This window comes from Pelodiscus sinensis, chromosome 9 (genome assembly GCF_049634645.1).
Source record: "Pelodiscus sinensis isolate JC-2024 chromosome 9, ASM4963464v1, whole genome shotgun sequence".
In the NCBI taxonomy this organism is placed as follows: domain Eukaryota; kingdom Metazoa; phylum Chordata; order Testudines; family Trionychidae; genus Pelodiscus; species Pelodiscus sinensis.
Window position 1 is genome coordinate 17,822,840 of NC_134719.1, and position 26,848 is coordinate 17,849,687.

General features: G+C 41.1%; 1 protein-coding gene across 1 annotated transcript in view; it reads left to right on the plus strand.

Annotated features, from left to right (window-relative positions):
* CACHD1 (cache domain containing 1) overlaps window positions 1-26,848 on the plus strand; it is a 192,937-nt gene extending 166,089 nt beyond the window's left edge. Inside the window, exons 17-27 of the mRNA XM_006125035.4 lie at window positions 7,979-8,101; window positions 10,997-11,096; window positions 11,207-11,323; window positions 13,649-13,809; window positions 15,111-15,197; window positions 15,421-15,537; window positions 16,688-16,839; window positions 17,039-17,200; window positions 18,229-18,306; window positions 19,423-19,524; window positions 25,162-26,848. Of these exons, the coding sequence (XP_006125097.2) occupies window positions 7,979-8,101; window positions 10,997-11,096; window positions 11,207-11,323; window positions 13,649-13,809; window positions 15,111-15,197; window positions 15,421-15,537; window positions 16,688-16,839; window positions 17,039-17,200; window positions 18,229-18,306; window positions 19,423-19,524; window positions 25,162-25,400 (1,438 nt within the window). The 3' untranslated portion in view covers window positions 25,401-26,848. The remainder of the gene's footprint in view (window positions 1-7,978; window positions 8,102-10,996; window positions 11,097-11,206; window positions 11,324-13,648; window positions 13,810-15,110; window positions 15,198-15,420; window positions 15,538-16,687; window positions 16,840-17,038; window positions 17,201-18,228; window positions 18,307-19,422; window positions 19,525-25,161) is intronic.

Here is a 26,848-nt window from a genome sequence, read left to right on the forward strand (position 1 = left end):
ATCTGTTCCAGTATTTTCATTGGTGAGCTGTCTGCAATGCACACTCCAGCTAACATCCCAGCAGGAAGAATTTCGTTTCTAGCATTGTCTGCTAAAGAGTTCCATGGCCAGCTTGGAAATTGGGACATTAGTGCCAGAGCCTAGCTGCTTTTAGTTTTTCTATAGAAATATGTAGACTTTTTAATCTTTCCCACTGCAAAACATCTGTCCATCTTCTTTGACAGGAGCATCAGTCCGTGCTACATAACTATGCACAGCTTTACACATAGGGAATCATTTAAGACAATTAGAGCTTCTTAGCTGAGCATGTAAATGTGCTTCTTAGCTGAGGACGTAAGTGAGGTGATATATCAATTTTTTATTCTGTTTTGTTTAATAGAGGACAGTTTAGATCATTTTAGGGAGATTTATATAGTTTTCATTGCAACTCCAAGTATTTCTTGATCAAAAGGATATTGTCTCGTGGGTTAAGCTCCCAAATTAGGTTTTGTGTTTTAAAAGCATTCCAAAGGCCTAAAATTAATAGAAATGTTTTCATCAGAAACAGCTATTCAGATTAAAACAGTTCCTGCTGTGTTTGGATTAGGAATGTAAAATCCCGTTTAATCAGTTGACCGGTTAGGTTATGTTTAACCGGTTAACTGGTTGAACGGGGGCTAGTGAGAGCTGCTCTGGCTGAATTGGGTTGCCCCCTGGCTGCAGCAGGATGGGCCGAGCCAGGCTGCTGGTTAATTGGTCACCAATAAACATCACTCGATAAGGGTAATGCTTACTGGTTAACCACTGACATCCCTAGTTTGGGCCTAATATTATAGCATGATGTTTCCAGTAAGTGAAATTGTAAAGATACAGTACTGGGAAACAAAAGTGAAACTGATCAGTCAATTTTCATTGTCCAAGCTGAATGAAATATCCCAAGAAAATAAGCATCATCATTGAGAAGTAAGATAAGTTTTTATTGTAATAAACTAGATAAATTGATGGAGGTAAAGTCCATAAATGGCTATTAGCCAGTATGGGTAAGGAATGGTGTCCCTGGCCTGTTTGTCAGAGGGTGGAGATGGATGGCAGGAGAGAGATCACTTGATCATTACCTGTTCAATTCACTCCCTTTGGGGCACCTGGCATTGGCCACTGTTGGCAGACAGGGTACTGCGCTGGATGGATCTTTGGTCTGACCCAGTATGGCAATTCTTATGTTCTTAAACTAAATAGTCATTAATAACAAGTTAATTTCCTCTAATATATTTTTTTTACTTGATTTTGCTCCTTAACTTCTTCCATGCTCTAAGCCAGAGGATCATCTTGTTTATCTCTGGCCAGTGCACAATGCTTGAATTCCTTCTATGGATGTTTGATGTCTTCAGAATGCATCAAAAAAATGATTGCTTGTCTCTTGTTCCTATTATATATAGCCTCTTATTTGCTTCCAGAGATTGGGGAAAAAACAAACCATGCACAAAATGTTTTTTTCTAATACAGATCATATCAGAAAATTGGAAAGGATTAGTGGCCAAACGTAAAGTTAAAATGCTGCTTTTAGAAGGCTTTTGTATTGGCTTTTAGAGAGAAAGGGTACAGCTTCATGACATAGTACTCCTTTTTTACATAGAACCAAATATGATTTTATTTCACTGGAATCCTGTCTCCCTAGAATTTTTAAGGATACGAACAGATTTAATTTAATGCATCTATTAAAAGTCTATATACTTGATATGTCCAAAGGGATTTTTAGGTAAAATGTAGCTATGGAAAAAAGTCTTAATTAGTCGTGTAGCTGAGAAGATCCTTCATTATTGTTTTACCTTTAAAAGCTTAAACTTCAAGGGATAAGTTAGCAAAAGCATCCTCTAAAGTGCCACTAGAACTTTTTGAGAATTTTTGAAAATGCAAATGGTCTTTACACTCTAATTGTGTTCGATGATGTGTACTTGATTTGCATATGCAAATATATATATGAACTCGTGTTTCTGTGAATTTTTGCCCTTAGAAAACTAAAGGTGCAGTTTTTATGAGGGCTCTAGTATTCGTGCAGGGAATAGTTTATGAATGTCTAAAATTATGAACCCAAGTACACACATCAAGGAAACCCCCGATGCTTCATGTGGCCAGATGTCTTGATCCATTGGCTGCTGTATCTAGGTATTCACATTTTTTAGTCTATCGTCACAGATTACATTTTTTTTGAAGTTTCCAAATAGTATTAAATTAAATAGGTCTGCTCTCATATCTGTATAAGGGTGCTTAGAAGGGAAATGGGCATTAACATAATTGGTGGTAAATGGTTTTCTAAACTTTTCAGGATCCTTCACTCCTACTCCTGTCTGCCGCACCCCCCCACTCTGGAGCCAGAGTTGGAAGAAGAGAACATGCAGACAGCAATAAGGGGGCTGAGGCTGGGGCCACAACTGAGGGTAGAGCTGGGAGCAGGACAAGGGCTGTATGTGGAGCCATGGCCAAGTGCGAGGCCAGGAGAAAAGGCCACAGTGGTAGTGGGGAGGGGCAGGAGCAGAGCAGAACTGAGTGGTGTTCCCTCCCCGCCCCTCATGGGGGCTGACCTCAGCCCCACCATAGACCCTGAACATTCCTCTGTGCCCTGTAGTGGAGGTGGTCCCTTGTTTGGGGAACCCGGGTATACAGTATGCCAAAGAAGGGGGTCCTTCCTTCCTAGGAGGAGGCCCTGCCAAGCATGGGATTTTGGTGGCTAAATCCTGGCCGGGGCGGGGGAATGAGAAGAAATATTGCTATCCTGTCTAGAAGAGCCTAGGCTCAGGGACTTTACAGGAAGGGTCTAGGCTACTCTACTGAGAAAGGAATACAGAATTTGCCAGGACGGGGCTCTTTGGAAAAATAAGTGATGTCTTGTTTGTTGTTTTGTTTGGAGTTCACAGGTTCTTAACCTGCTTCAAGGGAATATGGCTGGAGACTTTGATGGTTCGTGCTCTTCTGGTGGACAATTAGGGTACGCTTACACTGTACTATTATTTTGGAATAACTGACGTTAATTCAAAATAACACAGTACGCATCTACATACATAATGTCAAAATAATGTCCAGCCAGAGGACTTCTTATACCAACTCCCGGAACCCTCATTTTATGAGGAGTAAGGGAAGTCGGAGGAAGAGTGCTCTGTTTCAAAATAAGTACTGTGTAGGCATGCCCAAATTCTAAATAAGTTATTTCAACTTATGCTATGCAGTTAGCACGGCTCAAGTTGCGTAGCTTATTTCAAGGCTGTCCCTGCTGTGTAGATGTATCCTAAGTGGCCCACAGACCATATGCAGTAGGGCAGGGTTATCTGCTGGTAGATCACTAGTTGCGTTATTTATCTCAGTGTCCGCTTGCAGCTCCCATTGGCTCTGGTTCGCTGTTCCCAGCCAGTGGGAGCCATGTGAAGTAGCATAGTCTGGGCCAATGGGAGCTGCGTTAGCTGTACCTGCAGACACTGTAAATAAAGCATCTGGCAGGCCACCAGCAGCTAACCCGGGTGAATCATGCTCTACACAAAACAGAACCCTAAGAAACATATTGTTTTGCTGTGAACTTTCTAGCCAGCCACCAGTCTCCAGCCATGAGCGCTCTTGGGAGTAGTACACAGTTAATGGAGAAAACAGCATGGGTGGGAAATTCAAAGCCAATGATTGAGAAATAGGACTGCGTTCTAGCACGGTTGTGAAAAATACTTTGGCATATGCTCTCTAAGACTGTGTTTTGTTGGTCTTTGATGTGTCAGTTGCCAAGGTAACAATGTGTATTCTTGAGCTGCTGAGCAAAATAGGGACACCAGCAGACCTCCACATATGGACAGGATACTATAATTTGTAGCAGCTGCTGCTGCTCCTCTTAGTTGTCCACAAAAACTGAAGATTCTGCTTTATTCCTGAATATAATTTTCATGACTATGTCCAAGTGCAGCTTCTCTATGCTGGAAAATTACACTTGTGGTAGAACATGTTAACTAGCATGATTTTAAATGCAGTTTAGCCCCCAGTCTAGGAGAGAACTGTTATATCTATCGTCATGTCAGCTAGGACTCACCTCTGGGTTAACTGTGACCAGTTTGATAGGGTGTTAAACATGTTTGTCTGCGAGGAATGTTTAATATAGCTTTAACTATATTTTCCGATGACTAGTCCTGGGGCACCTTAGAATACGTCTACTTTGCACGCTGATTTCAAAATAAGCTGTTCTGGAAGAAATACTCTAAAATAGCTTATTTCGAAATAATACGTCTATACTTCAGGAAGGACTCAAAATTAGTCCAAGATAGGCTTCCCTAATGTGGATGCGTTACCTCAATTTAGAGCCCCAGGAGGCACTGGGCAGTAATTACTTTGAATGGCCTTGGGGAGGAGCTATTTCCAAAAGCAGCAGTGGAGCGTCCACACTACTGCTATTCCGAAATAGCTATTTCAGAATAGGCATTGTTCCCTGTGGAATGAGGTTTACAGAAGTTGGAATAAGCTGTCCATTATTTCAAATTTGTTTCAAAATAACAGAATTGCTTTGTAGACGCTAGCATTATTCCAAAATAACGCTGCTTTGTAGAGGCACCCTTAAAGACTTAACAAAAATATATATAGTATCACAGCTACCCCTCTGAAACTATATTTTCCAAGGTAGACCTGTCCCTAGTATGCATATATACAGGGCTCAACAAACTGCGGCAAAATCCACTCGCCAGCCCCACACCGCGCATGCGCCAGACCCGCACTGTGCATGCGTGCACCACCGGTGAACGGGACAACTGGCTGAAATCTACTCACCACGGGCGAGTAGGTAAACAGATTTGTCAAGGCCTGCATATTCACACCTCTGGCTTTTAACCTCATAGCTGGCAAAAATTATATATACATATACATATACATATACATATACATATACATATACATATATACCATTTTTGCCAGCTATGAGGTTAAAAGCCAGAGGTGTGAACTGTCCTGTGCTGATAGGAGATTTTGAAGAACTGCAAAAAATTTTTAAGGTATGAAATACTGTGTGTTTTGCTCTCCACTTTGTAAGTTTGTGTATTTGAAACAATAAACATTATGACCAGAAGGGGGCAACCTCTCTTTATGCTAGAGACGATTACACTTTAAAGATTTAAACCATATATGTAATGAAGACAAAGAATTGCATTACGAATAAAAACAAATACCTCCCCCCAATGAGGCTTCACATAATCTGAAGAGGGGCTTCATGTTCTCTTTGGCATAGTAGGAAGGTGAGTAAAAAGTTACAATAATTGTAATAAGTGGAAGGTCTGCAAGCCATTCAGTTCTCTAGAAGTTAAAAAGATTTTGATTCTTTATGCAGCACTGGGAAGCAAATGTTGCTTTGTAATGGATACTGAGCAGCAGAGGGGTGGAGTTGGTCGACATTTTTAATTCTAACATACATTGTTAAATGTATAATGAAAATGAATGTATGTTGGCCCCTTAAATTACCTGCTTAGATCACTTTGCCACATTTGAGCCTTTCCTCTCACTTTCCAGCAAAGAGTCATTCTGGAATAATGAAGACCAGATCATATGGCCTGAGGGAATGTAGTGAGTCTTTCTGGTATCTGAGGCCTTCTTCCTCTCTACAGACACTGCTGTAGAAAGAGTGCAAGTGATGTGCTCAAGCAAAACATCTGGAAGAAAGAATCCCATTCTTCCTGTGCTTTCTGCTATGCAAGGGATACAAGCTGAATTGCTAAGCACATACTGGGTGGGCTGCATATAAACGAGCTAAAATGCAAGGGGATAACTGTAGGTTTCTTTATGTGGTGTTTTAGATGCTGCTTGTAATTATCAGAACTGGGAGCACTGCCTTTTGGGAATCTGGAAGCACAGGAAACAGGAAGGAGGGGGGAGGAGATGGGCCAGGCCTGAGTGAGAGCTACAGAGGGGAGCAGCAGCAGCTTTGTAAAGAGGTTTCACCTTTGGCAAATAAAGGCCTGTTGAAGTTTGTTACTACATTGCTTGAATGATACAACATTTTGGTGACGAGGATGGATCTTCTGCCTCTGAACCCACCTGCACCCTTTCTGCAAAGGCCAGGTGAGCCTCCAATTGCTTTTACTGCCTGGATCCATATGTTTGAGATTTATCTGCTACAGAGATTTCTGAAGTAAGAAAGCGTGCTCTGCTAATCCACTGCCTTGGAGCAGAAGGGCAGCGTATATTTTACACTTTTCCCGTTGCAGATGATAAATATGAGACTGCACTCATTGCATTAAAGAACTTTTTTGTGCCAAAAGTGAATGTAGTAGCTAACGGTTACAGATTTCGCCAGTGTGAGCAGAAACCAGAGGAGACTATAATGCAGTATGTTGCTTCTCTGAGGAGTCTGATTGTAACTTGTGATTTTGGGAATATGGCAGATGAGATGATTACAGACCAGCTCATTGAGAAAACAACCATGCTTCGTGTAAGAGAACACTTGCTTCTAGAACCACAACTTACACTGGAAAAAGCAACAACCATTGCTACCCAGATTGAGTCAGCTATAGCAGAAGCCAAAATAGTGAGCATGGATACAGGAGGCCCAGTCCAGGCTGTGACTCCTTTGCAGAAAAGTCCATGATTGCTGCAGACAAACAATCACAAGGGGAAAACTAATGAAAAACCACAGAATCAGCAAATTCAAAGCACAGCAAATGCATGCTTTCATCGTGGATCCCCACAACACCTTGCAAGCTACACAAGATGTCCTGCAAAAGAAGCTCAGTGCAATCACTGCAAAAAGATTAGGCATTTTGCTAAGGTATGCTGCAGTAGCCAGTCCAATCAACAGGTGCATGCAGTTAAAATAACAGATGTTACTGTGCTGAGTGTGGACAAAGTCACTACTGCACATATTCCAGAACAGATAACGTGCACTGTAAATGTTTCTGCCACACCTTCAGGCAAATCACATCCTATTCAGCTAATGTTGTACTCTGGCTCAGCAGTATCTACACTACCTGATTCCATCTATTTGCAATACTTTAAAAATGTGCCTCTTACTGAAACCTAACTTCACTTGGTGTACTATTTGAAAAACCAAATTCCAGTGCATGGCTGCCTATCAGCAACAGTGACCTTACATCTATCGACTTTCTAATGGGCGGGTATGGAATGCTTCTTATCTTGCACCTGCCTATGCACCAAGAGGAGATGATGCCAACACCCCGCCCGCGTTGTATGACTTCACCATAGCACCAACACAAGACATTGCACTGGAACTGGGATTTGAGAGAAAGTCTGTCAGACCTAGATGACCACCTGTCTGGACTAGAGACTATGTTATGTAGTATTTACAGTGTTTTCAGTGTAATATTTCTGCCAACAGTATAATGTCTTGTTCCATATTTGTTGCTGTGGTTAGAACAACAAGGTTTATTTTATAATTGGGAAAGCTTCTTAAGAGAGGAGGGAATGTGGTGTTTTAGATGCTGCTTGTAATTATTAGAACTGGGAGCACTGGCTGTTGGGAATCTGGAAGCACAGGAAACAGGAAGAAAGGGGGAGGAGATGGGCCAGGCCTGAGTGAGAGCTACAGAGGGGAGCACCAGCAGCTTTTTAAAGAGGTTTCATCTTTGGTAAATAAAGGCCTGTTGAAGTTTGTTACTATCTTGCTTGCATGATACATTTTAGCACTCAGCCACGATCCAGTCCCATTGTGGGATATACCCCAGGTTTAGTGTGTTAGCTAATAAAGGTGAACTTAGGTGTGGCACTTAGGAATTCACCTCAGTCAGCAACCATATGTTAAAATACAACTGTCCAGCTCACAGTGGGTTTCAAAACACATTAGTTAAATCATTTCAGCACATGACCTACACATCATAATTGGATGCAGGCCTGAACCTGCCTGGGTATCATTGACTGCTGAGGGGGATTGACCTCCTGTCTGTATTTCCTTTATATGGAACTCAGAAATCTACAGTATTTAGAATCTTCAATTATTCACATAGGCCTCAAAACTTGCTTCTCTTTTTCTTTTTAGTGCACAAATGTCTTCAGGACATTCTGTGGCTGTAATGGGCATTGACTTTACTCTAAGGTACTTCTATAAGGTGCTAATGGACCTGCTACCAGTTTGCAACCAAGATGGAGGCAACAAAATAAGGTACGCCTTTGGGCTATTGAGTTAACCTTAGTCTTCCCTTTCATGTGGTAAATCTTCAAACTTTCTGTTCCTTGCTCTGTGTCACCATCTGCAGTGATTCTCATCAGGACAATCTGGACTCGGATATCCAACATTGAACATATATCGGTAAATTAAAAAAAGGGGAAATAATTCATTTTTACTTGTGTTCTTTAGACTTAATACAAATGCCCATAAAGCTGTTATAAGATGAGCACAACTTCCATTACTCTTTCTTATCCTGGAGTATTTTGGATACTTAACTGGTGATGCTGCCAGTGTGAAAGTTGTTTACTTATGAAAATCACTCAATCCCTTTATTGGTTTAAACATAAATATTAAGTACCATTTTGTTTAATTTGTTACATCAGATAAGTAGTACTACAAATGTAGTGCAAGTTGTCTTGTTTTTGGAATATAACTTTAACATGGTGGGGCTCGCATGTGTCTGAATGTTTCACATTCCCTTTGGCCTTCCATTGAAGACTCACAAAGCGAAAATCTTCTATACTATGGATAGGTAGCTCAATAAAATATTTTTGAATGCTTAAAGGCGACCTTGAAGTAAGGTAAAAATACCTTGTTTTATGCTTCTATGATGCATAAAAAGGCCTGTTAGGGATTTGGGCTTTCTTCTCCCCCCCCCCCCCCCAATTCCCCACTTCTGTTTTGCTAAAAACAAATAGTAATACAAGGGGTGGGAACATGCTTCTTTTTTCAATTTTACAATAGTCATGAATGTCAAATCTTGGGTTAAGTGCTTGACTGAAACACTCATTCACAGGACACAGAATTGGGTATGCTCAGTCCTAGAAAGTGCTAGGGTGTTGAATCTGTTTAGTTTCTGTTTCTTTAAAGATCATATCTTCTAAGTGTTTGGCAGGTATTTCATTTTAAATTGGTTTCCTCAAAGCCAGACCAAAAATAAACCCAACAAAAACAGTCAGACGGAACCATCTGAATAAAAATAATTCCTCATCTCCAATCAATCAGGAGTCATCCCATGGTATTTATGATCATAAGCCTACTTGTTGGCCAGTTATCTGAAAGGGTATGTCTACACTAGCCCCCTAGTTCGAACTAGGGAGGCTAATGAGGGTGACCAAAATTGCAAATGAAGCGCGGGATTTAAGTATTCCGTGCTTCATTAGCATGTTCCTGGGTGGTTGCCATTTTGGAAATTGACTAGCCCGAAGTAACTGCCCGTGTCTACACGTGGCAGTGAAATGGGAGTTCGAAGTAAAGCCCTTAACTCGAATTAGCTGTTAAACCTAATTCCAGGAGGAATAACAGCTTATTCGAGTTAGGGCTTTACTTCAAACTCCGTTTCACTGCCGCGTGTAGACGCAGGCAGTTACTCCGGGCTAGTCAGTTTCCAAAATGGTGACCACCTGGGAACATGCTAATGAAGCACGGGATATTTATATCCCGCGCTTCATTTGCAATTTCGGTCACCCTCATTAGCCTCCCTAGTTCGAACTAGGGGGCTAGTGTAGACATATCCTAATATCTTCCAAGAAAATCAATACACAAAACCAGAATTTCTCATGTAAAAACAAATATTGAATAGGAAAAAAATTCTGTTAATTTGTTTTTTATGTCTCCTCCTTATATTATAAAAACTTCAATCCTATCTATTTTCTTGGGCAGGTTACCTTTAATATTATGTATGTGGGTTGTTAGGGTTTTTTTTGTTTGTTTTGGGGTTTTTTTGAGGGGTGGTTTTGTGTTTTGCTGTTGTTTTTTTAATATTTAAGGGATACATGCCAGGATTTTATAGTGTACACACAGTCATCGAAATTGTACATTTTTAAAGTAGCTACTGCTGCAGTTTCTCATAGCCTTGGGCAGGAGGCAGGGGATGTATGCACAGCTGTAGGGCCCAGCCAAAGCTATAGTTAAGCTGAGGGACTTTAGCTCTACCCCTGCTGAGTTCTTCAGGAGCATTTAGTGGCCTACATTAACCTCTTCCAGTTTCCTTTCGGTGACCACACATTCTCTTGATCTTTGCACAGTCTAAGCTCTCTCCCTAGGATGCCTGCTCCTTTGCTTTTCCCTGTAGCACTGCTTTCTGTGTCTATGGTAACAGAAAGAGGGAGGGAAGTCTGCTGCCTGCATACAGAAGGGGCCTTGCAAGGAAAAGGAGACTTAGTCTGTGCAAAGCCAAAGAGGGAGAGAAACTGTGTGAAAAGATGGCTGGGGATAAGAGGGTCCAGGAAAGGAACATGGGAGAGAAAAAAATGAGATGTGTGTCCTTCCATAGGCCCTTTTAGCAGAGGTTCTCAGAGCCAACACCCCATTTTACAGATGGAGGGGCACAGGTTACATACATTCCCCAAAGTGTCTCTGGGAATAAGAGAGGAAATGGAGTGTGAAATAGGAGTTAAACGGAGATTCACTTCTCATAAAAATATTACATGGAAGTGACGACGACTCTATTAAAATGAAAGGAAAGGCTTGAAACTTCTTTAAAGGGACAATGTCTGGTGTAAAATTAGAGTGTTACATTTGTTTCTATTAATATTCTGAATTAAGCTGTTAGACCTTTTCAAATCAGTTGTGCTTTTCACTATTTATGCTTTTAGTTTACTGTTTGCATGCCTCTTAAATTAGACAATGGATATAAAACAAACGGTCTCATTTCTGGGTCCAATCAATTCCACTTTCAAATTCTGAAGTGTAAGTACAATGCTACAAAACTGGTTTGGGAAATACTGATATGTTCATTTTAAAACTATTTCTGTTGGATTTTTAAATGGGCCTTTTTATTGGCCAGACTGTTTGTTAAAGTTGTTTTACAATTATATTTAATCTAACCGTTTGTTTAAAACATAAACCTCATGAATAATGCTTTTTTTTTTTTTAAATCTTGGGCAGGTGCTTTATTATGGAGGACAGAGGGTATCTTGTGGCACACCCAACTCTTATTGATCCTAAAGGTCATGCTCCAGTAGAACAGCAGCATATTACACACAAGGTTTGGCTAAATCTTGTCTTTTTTCCCCCTTTTTCTCAAAGATTACAGAATGTACTGAAGTCAGTTTTCATGCATATTTTTAAGTTAAAATTCTGTTCTTGTCTTTTCAGGAACCTTTGGTAGCAAATGACATTCTAAACCATCCAAACTTTGTGAAGAAAAATCTCTGCAACAGTTTCAGTGACAGAACAGTTCAGAGGTTTTATAAATTTAATACTAGCCTAGTGGTGAGTGTTGTTTGTTTTCTTGTTTTTCTTTTTGAATGTGTTTTGGTTGGTTTGGATTTACTTGGACTGATACAAAGGTCAATCAGTGTAAGACACCAGCAACAGCAAACAGAGGCCCAAAATCAATTCTCTGGGAAGGGCAGCAAATGGTGACCCAGTAGAAACATAAAATTAGTGGGATAGACTGTACAAATCTTGCTCCCATGAGTAGACCATTGAAGTGCCAAGGACTACAAATGTGAGTATTTGGTAAAACTTACATAATCTAGCCCAAACGTCTAAGAGCTGAAAAGTTATCTTCCATATCTTTTAAGGGTGTTTTTTTTTTCAATGCTGGTTTGGATTCCTCTGCTGTGAATCTTGAGTCTTTAATGCCAGTCACTAACCCCTAGTGTGCACAAATGGGTTCTTCCTCTTTGCTCCCATCCTTCTTTCTTGAAGCCTTTAACACGATTAGTTAGAGGTAATTAGGTAACAAAATAGAAAACATACCGACATGCACTTAGAATAATTTGTCAAAATGAAGTCTTCTAAAAATCTCAGGTAAAAACAGGTGATGCTGTTTTACATAGAGTATTCCCCCAGTTTTCTATCTTGCAAAGAGACTAGAATATAAAATTCTTGTTCTCTGTGTTGTTGTAGTTGTGTTGGCAATTAGAGAGACAAGGTGTGGGAGGTAATATCTCAATTTCTGTCGGTAAAGGCAGAGATCAGGCTCCGTGGAGCTCACTAACATGTCTCTTTCACCCACAGAAATTGGTCCAATAAAAGATATTACCTCACCCACCTTGTCTATATAACATTCATGATAGCCATCTGTTATTGTGCAGAGTGTACTAACTATATTGTCACAAATCCATCATCACAAGATCACTGTGGAATCATAAAAAAAGTACAGGTGTGAAGGAAACTTCTGAAAGCGCAGGCAAGTTAAATGGATCTCTGTTAGGACAGTATAGACTTTAACATTTTCCCTACAATTGAAATGCAAAATGGGTTGGAATGGGGAAGGTGGAGGGACTGGAATTTTGTTGCAAAGGAAAATGCAGAGGACAGAAAAGCTCATTTAGATTGCATTGTGTAAGTCAGAACCAGGCATGCTTTGACTTTTCAGATAGTTCACAACTAAAGTATATTTTTATAGTACATGTGCCAGCAAGTTGTCAGCAACTTGTGATGGTGCCTGCCTGCCAGAACTGAATCTCTGTGTAGGTAACAGATAATTGGCATCCAGCGCCTGTGTGGGAATTTCGGTTTCACTGCCTCCTCCACAGGCTGTGGGGCACAAGGAGCAGTCAGCTCCTATCACAGCTCATGGGGCCAGAGGAACTCTGTGCCCTCACCAGTTATTGGGGTGGGGAGCTTTGCACTTGGGCATGCCACTGAGTGGTGTGATAGGGAAAGGAGGGGAGGAGAGATTTGAAAGAAGTATTGTCCGCTGTCAAGCAGGATACTAGATTAAAGACTGTTATGGCAGATCATGATGTTACAAGATGAGCAAATTTTAGGAAAGTGCTTTGCTATGTAGTACGGGCTCAGTTACTCATCTCCTGAGCAGGCTGGTGAGTTAATCTGTGTGCCTGATCTCTGAAAAAGAAGCATGCTACGTTCATGTTCCCCCATAGTTTTAGCTTCAGTTTACCTACTATATCTTTTAGAGAGTTTGTATGTCTGTGTGTCTGTCCGTCTGTCTGTGAGTCCATTTATTCAAGAATTCCTTCTTAACAGTAAGAGCTAGGATCCCCAAATTTGGTATGCAGCTTCCTTTTATTGTAACTTAAAGCAAGGTCAGGGTTGGAATGAAATGTGCCCAGAATTTGATTGTTTCTCATCAAATGGAAAGGGAAGGGTCCAGTTGAAGGGAGTTATACTGTAGAATGACCACAAGGGGGCAGCAAGAGGCCTGAGATGGGGACCAGGAAGCCTAACCCCACTGGGCTAGCAGAGTGCAGGGGTAGAGAAAGGGACAGCTATGTACTATGTATTTCAGAGTTTGTGTGTCTGTCTGTCCCCCATCTGGAGGACATGCACCCCTCCCTGGCTATGCTCACTACAGCAGCCAAGGCCAGGCACTTCTCACTTGGCCCCAAGCTGCTGCGGCGAGAGAGGACTCACTGCATACAGATCCCCTCACCCCCGCCCCACCCCAGAGCAATGATTTAAATGAAGGAAAAACAAAACTTAGTTGAGTTAAGGACCCAAGCAACATCGGGTAAATCTACTGGTGGTTCTAGAAATGTGCTTGTGGAGAGGCAAAGATTTTAACACACTGGGTAATGTATTTCCTGCCCGTCTGTTTCTCTGACGTGCCTGGCTTTTCCCTAGGGTGACCTGACAAACCTGGTGCATGGCAGCCACTGTTCTAAATACAAACTGACAAGAATACCTGGAACCAATGCCTTTGTAGGAATAGTCAATGAAACGTGTGACTCTCTTGCTTTCTGTGCCTGCAGTATGGTAGACAGGCTCTGTCTGAACTGTCACAGGTAAGGGGGTGATTTGAAATGAATTGACAAGGGCAGGTATTGTTGGTTTTTATTTTATTGTAAATGAAGACTGAGAGCACTGGCCATTTCGTAAGCTAGTGTATACAGTCCACCTCCAATGTCAGAACAAAACAAATGCCTAAATAAAATGTATTGTATTTGTAACTTGTGGGGTTATAGGAATTGGAAGATTTATCAGGCTTTTTTTCATGGTGCACAGTAGCTTAAAATGTTTTGCCACATTTTTGATGTCACATAAACCTTGCGGGAGTTTAAGACATTTTCCCCTCCATTCCTTGGCTTTTGCCAGTGCTTCCTTTTGTGTAACAGACATATGAGCTGCTTTGCTTGTGAATAGGAGTGCTCATCTGGGGCAAAGTTACTCCCAGGTGTGACTGTTTGCAAGGATCTTCTTTACAACCTATTTACACTTGCCTTTGAATGTGAAATAGGCTGGGTTTTTACATCAGAGCCAAGTTTATTGCTTCCACACCTCATAGCTACAAAAGGTTTTGACTTCAATAACAACCATGTGATTCAGCTGGGCAGGAGGGAAGGCGCTCCCCTGAAGAACTATGGGGTGGGGAAGGGGAGAAGGGGTTGCTCTGCTTTTTTAGCAATCAGGAGCTTGGGAAATGTGGCAAGGAGAGAGCTAGTAGTTCCACAGTTTGATATTCTCTTCATCCACAACTCAGCATGGGGGGGGGGGGGGCGCGAGCAGAAGCATTTGGCAGTGGAAGGATTCCTTTCTCCCAGCTAAGTTCCTAACCACTCAGTTGTAGCAACCTGCATGGAATTTAAAGGAAAGAGCACAGGTTGTTGGAGGACAGAGTGTAGAGAAGGCACTAGTAGGTCAGCTAGTGTTCATAGGCTACTACGTCAGCTGAAATTTCAACTGGTAGGGTATGTCTAGACTACAGGGTTTTTTCATAAATCAAAAGAATGCGGCAATTTTGTTGATGGTGGTAAACCTCATTCTACAAGGAATAACGCCTTTTTTCTAAAGTCATCTTTCGAAAGAAGGTGCTATTGCATGAAAACAGGCCTTTTTCGAAAGAGAGCGTCCAGATTCTATTTCAAAAAAGCGAGCCATTTTTTTCGAAAAATCTTCTTGTTGTCTAGACGCTCTTTTTCGAAAGAGGCTTGCAGTCTAGACGTAGCCATAAAAAAAATAGTTCTCTTTGTAGTCAGTCTGGTGTCTTTTCAGTATATGGTATATGAAACACTGGATGTATGCTGTAAATAGGATTTAGACTTCAATTTATATTGATGTGACTGGCAATTTTTTCTTTTCTCCACAGAATGGAACAAAATGAATGTGAATGCCCTTGTGAATGCCCACTGGAGGTCAATGAATGTACTGGCAATCTTACCAATGCAGAAAGCAGGTGAGAACAAGTATCTCTAAAACGCGAGTAATACTGTTATTATGTGTTTTCAGTGTTCTAACCCTGAAAATATAGACTACTTTCTCATGCCACTGTATATGCAGTGTCTGGTAGAAAAGAGTAATTAAACATTTGGAATATACTTAGCAAAGTTTAATTTTTTTATTGGCTATACTGCAAATTCTTCTTTGTGACACAATCTCAATTGTTTTCTCCAATGTAGGAATCCTAGTTGTGAAGTCCACCAGGAACCGATGACATTCACAGCAATTGATCCTAGCCTACAAGATGCTCTTCCGCAATGTATTAACACACGGTGTAATCAGAGGCTGGAGAGTGGGTAAAGTGCAATATTTTCCTTCTCTGGAAATATGTGCAGAGCTTGAATTTATTGGGAGCTGTTATTTACTCTAATATAAACAAATCTTCCCTTGACATTAAATAAATGAAGAGCTATAACATTTCAGCCTGTTACCATGGCCATGATCCTGTGATGCCACCATGCTATGAATTTGAGACCTCAATATTTCTGTTTGAGTCATGTAATGCCACTAATAGCAGAGAGCCATAGTTTCACTCAGTGACACCTTTTCTTGTCCCTATTGAAGTCAACAGAGTGCACCAATGTAGGTGAGAGGAGAAATGAGCCATAGAAGGAACAGTTGATTTCTACCTTTCAGCTAGAGGGGAAATTGCTACATTATTTGCCTACACTTTTTGAGAAGCAGATGTTCTTAACAAGAACGTGGCCATAGAAATTTGGGAGTAGGTACTACTTACCCAAGAATTTCTGTCAGGAAAAAAATAAAGTGCATGTCACTTAAATTGTGATAGGAGTATAGTAGGTTTTGTGGCCCACGTCATAGCGAGCAAAAATTAGGGACAAATTCTCTGAGGTACTCAGGTTTATGGAGTGTGGTAGACCAGGTGAAGTGGCAGGGAGTCAGTTACAACTCTCTGATTCGCTACACCTCTTCTGTCTCTGACGTTGGTTAGAACAGCCTGCGGACTGATCTAATTTGTGCCAATTGGCAGTGGTCTCCAAGAAACTGTCCATGAACTAGACAAAACCAGGGTGCATCTTGCTTTAACCATTCCTTCTTGGTGCCCCTCCCAACTCAAAACACTCTATTCACTGGAGTATTCAAAGAGAGAGAGAGAAGATCCAGACAGGCATTCCTTCAAGCTGAGAGACACTCCATCCAAGGAGTTTCAGGTGATTGGCTCTCCCTTAGCATTGCCTGAGTAATGCAGAAAGAGGAGAGCAATCCAGTCAATCTGGCCCTTGATGACAAAACTTCTCTTTCCCCATATGATTTACCTTTTGTAACTTAAACCTTTATAAAGCTTCCATAGCCAAGCATTGGCGCTGTGAACTTAATGGGATGATTTCGGTTCCAACTTGCCTCATGACTATGAATGTACTGAGAGAGACCCAGTCAAAAATGATTTTCTTTAAGGTTAAAGCAGCCCTTTTTCTTCACTTGCAGGGATTGCTTTGGCGTGTTGGACTGTGAGTGGTGTATGGTGGACAGCGATGGAAAGACCCATTTGGATAAATCCTACTGTGCACCTCAGAAGGAATGCTTTGGTGGGATTGTGGGTGCTAAAAGCCCTTATGTGGATGACCTGGGTGCGATAGGTAATTCCAGTCTTTTAATGAGGATATCTAGATATAAAACTGCCAGTATTTTATTGTATATACCATCAGTGTAGGAGCACAAACGTCATGTGCTGAAACCTTGAGTTTATTGTAATATTAGGGAAATGCCCGTTTGAACTTTTTTGCAAAGATTTTTATGCTCTGATTTTTTTTTTTATTGGTTTTGGGGTTTTTTCAGGAGATGAAGTGGTCACTTTGAACATGATAAAAAGTGCTCCAGTTGGTCCTGTAGCTGGAGGTATTATGGGATGCATCATGGTGCTCGTTCTGGCCGTATACGCGTATCGTCACCAGATCCACCGGAGGAGTCACCAGCACATGTCACCTCTTGCGGCACAAGGTGAGCAGAAAACTTGTGTGGAGATAATTGCCAGGGAGGGGAGGAAAAACAGCTCTTCTGCCTCATTTCAAAGACCACTTTTTGGTTTATCCCTTGGGAGTCTTTTATTCTTGTTTCTCTTCTGATCCCCCCTTTTATCTCCCACTCCACTCCTTACAGACCTGATGTACTTACTGTCCAGTGTGCTTGTGTACCACTGCCCCCTGCTGGATACAGAGTTAGACTTGCTGTTTCCTTGGGAAGACCTGGACAGAAAATGCCATAACAAGTCTTAGAATGATGTGGATATGACCTTTATAGAGCTAAATCAGTGAATGCAGCTTTCTACCGTCCTTTACCTTCTAAATAGTAGAGTGTTTTCTAGCAAGTACTAGGTGCTGTTGCCAGCAGTTAATTAGAATTACAGTATTCAACATGCCTACTCCTGAGCTGCTTTTTTGGTTGTATTTTTTCTCCCTCACTTGAACTCTGTGAGAAATTCATCATTATAGCAGATTTTACTTACAAGTGGAAGGAAAGAAGAACAAAATTATTATTATTTGTAATATAGTAACACTTAAAAGCTCCATCTAAAGCTCTGTTGTACTAGACACTGTATCAATACATAATGAAAGGCAGGGCACTTTGGTTTGCAGTGTAAATAGTCAACCAGACAGAGTGTGGCAGGGGAAGCAGAGGCATGGGGAGGAAAGTGATTTGCACAAGTCTCAGAGCTGAGACTAGAACCCTGGTCATCTTATCAGCTAGACCATACTGCCTCCGCCTGAGACTGTTCACTAAGCTGTCTACATCACTCACGTCTTCCACAGCCAATTTCTTTCAGGGGTACCTGACATATACTCCTCCTGGTATATCTAATCCCCAACCTGCCCTAAAAACAGGATTCCCCAGCCCATTCCAAAAGCATAGCACTCCAGGACAATCATGCAGAGTTGCTTCCCGCACTCTACCAGGCTGACAGTCGTTAATAAGTTGATCCACAATTTTTCTCTTAACAGTTGCATTTTTCTGTTTGTGATGGTGTGTAGAAATGTCAGTGCGTATGTCCAACCTGGAGAATGACCGGGATGAGAGAGATGACGACAGCCATGAAGACAGAGGAATCAGTAAGTGCTGAGCTGTGTCACTATAAAATATGCCAGCCAATACTAGACTATGGGTTGGTGGCCTTCTTGCTTTTAGCTTATTTTAGTATTAAAAATGAGTGAAGGATTTTTCATTTCTCTCAGCAACTTGGCAAGACAGAGTGACTTTGTTCTGGAAAATAATAGGCTGACATATTAACTGACTTAATTTGTAACCACTAGTGTCCTTCAGTCTCACCTCAAAAAGTTATTCTTAATTTGGGGCCGCACCATGGGCATGAGACCAACTGCTTCCTGGTGTGCAGTGGGAGCTTGCCTGTTCTGCCCAGTATTAGAGTGTAGCAAGCTCTCCGACCCATGGGTCAGTCAGCCCTGGGAATGATTCTTGAAGAACTGCAGATATGACTGTGTGAGGAATGGAAGCTTTGGCCTGTGAGCAACGTTGGAAAGGGGAAGGCACAGTCTGGCCCTTTAATTATAAATTTCAGTTCAACAAGTGTGTTAAATGAAAACTCAAGAAGTCCTGTTTGCACTTGCTCTTGAACTGCTGGTTCTTTACCTTTCAGTTATGACTGTGCTACTCTGTGTACAAATTCTCTGGTGTAGTGATGGGCTCAAGGTCTTTTGATTTTGGGAGAGATCAGAATTTATCACATGGTCCTAGCTTTAAAATGGGGTGAATCAAAATGCAAGATCTGAACACTCTGCCAACAACAAGGGTTCAACAACCAGAGCTGGATCGGAGTTCTGCAGCTTGTGTCCATTGATACTAATGCCGCTTGTGTGAGTCTGTCTTGCTTTTCAGTTTAAATGGTGAACAGGCTTTAGATGCCTCCAAGGCATTGCGACAGGGATCCCACGTAACACTCATTCATCAAAGCAGACATCAGGGTAAATAAAAGTTATGTTCATCCTGCTGTCCCCTATGGATGAGGGCGTGCACATCTCAACAAACCTGTGTCCCATCATTTCTGTGATTTGGAAGCTTGTCATCCCTCTAAGAAATTCACAGCTGCATCTGGCAGAAGTAGCACATAAAACATGTCTCATTCCTTGTTATTGAATTGCTCCATTACTGTAACTTAATAAAAACACTCTGTTTAAAACAAACCCTGCTCTCTTTTTTTTCCCCCATAGTCAGCAACACTCGGTTTATAGCAGCTGTAATTGAGCGGCACGCACACAGCCCAGAACGTAGACGTCGCTACTGGGGGCGATCAGGAACAGAGAGTGATCACGGTAAAGCTTTTCAATTCCCCTTGACTCTGCTTGCTCTGCTTATTTCAGATGCTTGGCAATAGAGGCTAACGCCAGACCAAAAAAATCTTCACTCCTTATTGCTTTGTGGTTAAACAATTTTGACACCTCGCAGTGCATGACACTGTCCAGCAACAAAACTATTTTTATTACAACATGAGCTCTTCAGCTTAACACCCCATTCTCTGCATCTTACTCTTATAATAGTGTTAGCTGTATTGACTGTCTGACTGATTGGAATTCAAACAAATAGAAAAGTGACCAAGTTTACCACCCCATTTTCCCATGGTCAACCCTGACAGTTCAAAATCTCAAAAACCATTGAAAGAGGTAAAGCTTATTGTCTTCATGACATTAGTGAACTAATTCCATGCCCTTCACTGTGAAGTGGGTGATCTTCTCAAAGCTGATCTTCACACCTTTTTATAAAGCTCCCTCTCCACTCCAATAATATCTTCTGTAGCTGGGCTAAATTAAGCCTGAATTAGACTATGGGTCAAAGATTCCTTTAGCCTCTCTGTTGGGCCTACAGCACATCCTACTGCAGTGGAGGACATTTTATGTGCAAGTCAACTTTTAAAAGGATGACAAGCATTTATTGTTTGTACTGTAATGATGTTTGTGCTAATGTCATGTAGTGTCTGGTGACATTTCCATTGTTTACCCTTTTTGGGAGGTTATATTTTTGTCATTGTATTCCTTTCCAGTCTGAAAAACTGTTGGCCAACTCTTTTTAAGTGTTTAGAGCAATTATGTCTGTATGAAGTTATTGACTCATCAAGAAGGCTTAGTGTTAGCTAAGTCAAAGGTTATCTGCAGAGCTTGCACAGATAAAAAATATGCATTTGCAAATATGAGCTGTGGATATCCATATTGATATCCACAGATGAAGATACCCACAAATATAAAGCAGCTATCCACAGATTTGCAAGGCTCTAACTCTTTGCTGGCGTGTTGGCAGTAGTTGTATGTCATCATTATTGTGTGTTTAAATCAGACTCATGTAACTATATGTGATTTTGTGTTATTAGAGTTTGATATTTTACACAATTAGTTTGATAATTCCACTCCTAGAAAGTCCTCTGACAGCCTGGTCACTGAGGTGCCAGCTGGGTAACCTACTGCCCAGCTTTTTAAAGCTACATATATTTCTTCTTCGAGAACCCCACTGTTGGGGTTCTGCATGTACCCCATGTGCCTGACGTCGGAGAGTTTTGAAAGCAGTGTTTGTAGCCGCATCCTAGTGCTTCCTACCAGTGTGGTGAAGGACGGGGTGGAGCAACTAACTCTTCAGTTCCTTCTCATCACCGCATGGTTTGAGACAGAACCTTCAGAACCTTCCTCTCTCTGATAGAGGCAGCAAATGGTGGGAAGCGACCAGTCGCATCATTAGTCAATTATCCAATAAGCTTATTCTTATCAGATAGTCAACTAGTTGCTTACATCCCTACTCTGGTTCCATGGTTCTACTGGAACTGACCAAACTACCATCATAGTCACTGAACAAAGCCGTGACTTCGGCATCTCCTTCTCCCCTGGACACCTTCAAGCAATTCCAAGACCTACTGCTCAGAGTCACTGGGGAACTTCATATCCCATTAGAGGAAAGCCAAGACTCCCAACACAAGTTCTTGTATATGCTCCATATATCAACACACCCACGATTCTCCCTCCCTGTCACCAAAGAGTTGGTTAGAATGTAGTGGCACATATTCCACCGAATGTGTATAGAGATGCTATTGTGTACCAGCTAACAGCTCATAATTTCTATTTTCCCTCCCACCTCCCAGTTCTCTGTCTATTAGTCTAGGTTGCTCTAAAAGATCCAAGCAGCAAAATCCTAGATCTATGCCAATAGTTAAAGAGGAAAACACTTAGACCCATAGGTGCCAATGGCTCCTGTGAGACTCTAGGACAAAAGCACCCATGGAAAAAAATAGGTGGTGCTCAGCACTCACTGGCCACACTGGTTCCAGCCCTCTCAGGACTCGCCACCAATCAGCAGTTTGACAGGCAGGATACGCTGGGGAAGAGGGTGCAGAGAGGAGGGAGTGATGGTGAGGACCTCAGGGAGAGATGATGGAGTGGGAGCAGGAAGAGGCAAAGCAAGAGCAGACCCTTGGGGGAAGGTGTGGAGCAGGGTAAAGGAAAGGCAGAGTGAGGCCAAGAACCTCTGGGGAAGAGGCAGAGAGATGGTGGGACTTTGGGGGGAAGAGGTGGAGTGCCCATTGTGGAAAAATACATGTTCTTATATTTACTGGGGTGTACACCCAGTCTGCAATTCAAGATGGCCGATTATCAAGTGCTATTGGCTAAATATGATTTCCTCAGTTTTGCTGTTTGAGGAATTCATTAGTAGTCTCTCCAGATTCTCACTGAGGAAGGTAAATTAATATCTAGAACTGCCTTCCAATCCGCCAATGCTTCCTCTAGGGTCATGGCTACAATCATTTTGCAAAGGGAGACTTGGTTGCATGGCTCAAGATTCCCCAGAGAGTTCCAAAACACCATGAAAGACCTCCCCTTTGATGAATCTCACCTCTTGAAGACAGACAATTCTCTACATACCCTGAAGGATTGTAGTGCCACCCTTCAATTGGAGGACAGTTATACATCTTCCCTCAGAAGAAACTACCAGTCTACCATGCCATATTACAGGTCTCTCAGATTTATGGTGACGTTGCAAACGCCCCTGTGCTCCTGGCCAATCAGGGCGTACGGCAGAGATGGGGGAGCACACGAAGTTTCCTTGCAAGTGGGAGCAAAATCATCTCAGTTGGAAGCATGAAACGAGCAAGGGCACTTGTGCTGACCAACAGCATTGCCATCAAAACTCTCCAGCCCTTGACATGTGGTGCAGATGCATAACTTCACAGTGAAATGCAGGTAGGAATCCCACATTTGAAGAAACTCCTGTTACAAGTAAGTAGTCTCTTTTAGGTATCCATAGCTTCCTTGCCGATAGGAGAGACCAGACTTGCCCATCATAATATCCTTTCCTGGTTTCTCTCAACCAAAAGGACACTCAGATTATGAATAGTGATTTCAGGAGCCCAACGTGAGACACATTTCGAGAACCCTGATTTTCAGTGGTCAATTTGAGAATACAAAAACTGGGGCAGTACAGGTAACAAAAATGGTGCTCTCTTTTGAGTGGGAGAGGTGGTCTTGGAGGAGAGTATGGTTGCCCATAGGGCCAGGCAATAAGGCACTCTCCAGCAACACTGTGAAGTCAGGTGGTCAATCTCAGAGTTCTGCTGCTATTCCTGCTCTGCCCTGTACCTATGCTTCCCTGCCCCAATGCTATTTTCTCTGTCCCCCATAACCATGCGGTTCTGACCCTGCATCTGCCCCTGACATTCCAGATGACCTTGCACAAGTGCTGAGTTAACCTTTCTGAGCCTCAGGATATGTTCACTTGATGATAGTACAGCTATGGCAATGCACCTGTGCCACAGTAGCACCCTAGGGTAGACACTCCCTGCATCAATTGAGGAGGTTTTTCTGCCAATGTCATTAATCCATCTCTACAAGACATGGCTGCTAGCTTGACAGAAGAATTCTTCTGTTGATCTCACTGCATCTACAGTGCAGTTTACATTGACACAACTAAGTCACATTCAGTACAATTTTTTTCATAGCTCTGAGCCATATAGCTAGGTTGACCTAATTATTATGTGTAGACCAGGCCATAGCATCTTTGTTTGTAAAATGTTACTGGTCTATCTCACATGAGTTCTGAGTCCTATGTTTTTCTTAATATTAAGTAAGTGTGAAGCTTTTATATCAATGTCTAAGAAGCAGCAGCACAATGGAAAGTTGTGCACCTTAATATATGTGAAAGATGTGCAGTTGAACACTCAGGTGCCTCATACAATTCAATACCTCTTTTCTCAAAGAAATGAGATTTTTTTATGAAGAAATGCAAGACCAGAAAATAGCTGGTCAAGGCTGCTAGAACACATAGCAAATACCTTGTGAAATCAATAGCACTAAAGTATATACTTTAACAGTCCTGTAACCAGTTTTGCAATTAATTTACATTAGTCTCAAGACTCTAAAACAGTTGAAAGGTAACAAAACATAAGCAGCAGAGAACTACATTTACTGTTTTGTGTGGCATTTGTTTTCAGAGCTGTGATATGGTTCTCATAGTTACAACACATAAATAAAGTTCAAGAAAGAGCATGACCAAATGTATTCTGGTTTAAAGTAGATGCATTATATGAAAGCCTTTTAGAAGTTATTAGGTGATATAAGATATATTTTGATTATCTTCCTTTCTTGGTAGAACAAATTAATATTCTTTAAGATATCCAGTCTGAACAATTGCAAGGGATGCGGTTCCTTGTACACTGGCATCTGAAACTACTTTGAGAGTTTTCCAGTTTTGAGGGTTTGTGGCACTTGTCTGAGATCAGGCAAGATTTCAGGTAGCTGGTAGGCTGGGTACACTGTGGTACTCATATAGAGCAAATTTCCCCGTTTCCCAGCTGCAGTAATTTAATTTCGCAAGATTTTAGCTAGAAAAGGATCTGCAGAATTTGTCTCAATGAATCCATCGTGAGTACTTTCTTAGGCCATCTCTTCACTTCCTGGAAAATTGACACTGTGGTCGATCTTCCATAGTTTGATTTAGTGGTTCTAGTAAAGACCTGCTAAATTGAATGAAGGTGCTCCCGTCTACACCATTGCTCCTTGATTAGCGAGGAGTAAGGGACGTCAACGGGAGTGTTTGCTCTCCTCCAGCTACGCAATTAATGTAGCCGGAGTTTCTTATCTTAATTCGACCTTACAGGTAAATATGGACAAGGCCTTATAGATTCACCAGATCTAATTCTACAACATAGGGTGTATATAGATGTATATCTCTAGTTACAAGACATGTCTATTCAGCTGTCTATAAGCAGATTGGTTTGGCTGTCACAGATCTGAGCAGAGCAGCTCATAGGTAGGTACTGACAGATGCTGCCAGTAGATTCAGCAGAACATTAATATTCTGTCACTTCTGAAACTTTAAGGGAAGTTCTGTAATATTTAAAATAATCTCAGAACTTTGAAAATAGAACACTTTCATCAGTAAGGACCTTTTCCTTTTTCAATATATATCATTTTTAAAAATCAAAACTATAATGTGAAGTACTTACAGTTAGAGTAGTTAATGGCTTTTCTAAGGAAGTTTTAGTTTAATAAGAATGTTGTACAATTTAAAGAGATAGTGTAGCTCTCAAACTTTGACCTAGTTTTTATCTATTTGAAAAGTCCAAATAATTTGTAAGACTTTTGTCTCCAAAACCATACTTCTTTATTGTGTATTTTTAAATAAATGCCAGTAGGTAAGTATGTTTGTTTGGTCTGGAACCAGATATTTCAACGTGAGGCTTCCAATAGGCTATTAAATGCAGGGAAGAGGAGGGAGGAAGGAACTTTTTAAAAACTAGACAGTATAGTCTACTACTGTGTGTATTTATTTTAAAGTTATTTGTTTGTTGGGACCTATTATGTAAACTATGAGTTCCTCCATTGATTCCAGTGGGTATTGGAACATTCAGCACCTTGAAATGTTGGGGCACATGTCCTAGACCATATGTTCTTACTAGTGTTGTTTTGTGTTCTTAGGCTACAGCACTATGAGTCCTCAGGAAGACAGTGAAAATCCTCCATGCAATAATGATCCACTATCAGCTGGTGTTGACGTTGGAAATCACGATGAAGATTTAGACCTAGATACGCCACCTCAAACAGCTGCACTATTGAGTCATAAGTTTCACCACTACAGGTTGCACCACCCAACTCTGCATCATAGCCACCACTTGCAGGCGGCAGTCACAGTGCACACTGTGGATGCAGAATGCTAATATACTTTATTCTCCGGGGAAAAGATGACAAAAGAAATGCAGTTTGTTAACAACGATCCATACAGCAATGGGGAGCGTTGTGGTTTGTGCTTTTACCAGGAATGGTTTCACTGCCTTCCTAAAAAAATCTGTTGCATACACACACAACCTTAAATGTAATGCTGGCTCTGCAGTCAAGGGAAAATGAGCATGATGAATGGACCTGCCATAACATTTTAATAAAATGGAGCAGGAGGCATGTTAGACCTCCAAACATAGGGATAAAAGTTTATACAGTAACTAAAGCTTTGGGAGCCTTGTTAAGCTGAGCCAAGAGAAGGGCGAGCTGAAAGAAGATGAAGACATTTTACTTTCCTTAACTGGAAGCATATAAAACTGTACAGCCAGAGACAAAAAAGGTGCTGGATACAGAAATGGTTTTTTTGAGGTTTCTGGTTTTTAGAAAGTACATCGCTCTTACAATTGCTGTATGGGACCTGAGACAATGCATCTCAAGATTTTTAAGTAAAGGATTATTTTTCTACTATTTATTGAACTTGAAATGTTCATGAACTTTGGAGGGGGGAGGGGAAAAAACACTCCAACTACTATTGACAAGGACGGCATACATTCTGTGTGATGGTGAATCATTCTTCCAAGGAAGGCATCTGTTTCCTATTAGCTGATATTCATCCACAGCCCTACTTTGCTAAAAGGGAAAATGAAGAATCTTCTCTGCTTTGTTTACATGTTTTTTTAGCCACTGTCATTTTGTGTAAACTTTATAACGGATTTGTAATAGGCTGGGGAGGAGGTTAAATTTGTGAAGGGGGCCGGGATTCTTTGCTTCCCTACCAAAGCACTAAGTATTCTCCCTGTCTTTAAACCTCTGACTACCCTTAAAGGCCCTGAAGATCTGGAAGAGGATTCCCTTCACTGTAGTAATACAGTGTTTGTATTGCATTAACTATTAGAGAAAATACATCCTGTTCCTCTGTTTCCTTAAATCACTGGCAAAACCAGAACGTGGTAAAACACATTGTAAAGTTCAGGTTATTACAGAAGGTTTCTGTTGAAATCGTAATTATAAGATGCTGCTGTTTATCTGGAATTTAAATACTGCTTGGTGATTCATGCAGGGATTAATCAAGTCTCTCTAATACAACATGGGGCATCATAATTTTAAATTAGTTTTAAATCACAGTGTTGTATTTTAGATTCACATTGTGTGATGAAAATGTTATAAAACATTCTTGCACTGTGCATATGATAAACATCCATTTATGTAGTTTTTTTAAAAGATTTCTGAATACTGTTTTAATGAATAGGGTAATTAATACTGTATTATGTAAAAAAAATTGGTTCATAAACAGTACAGTAAAGTAACTATATGTGTGATATCAGGCTACCCCTTTATACTATGTATAAAATTACAGTCTCTAGTGAAATAAAACTGTATATAAAGTATA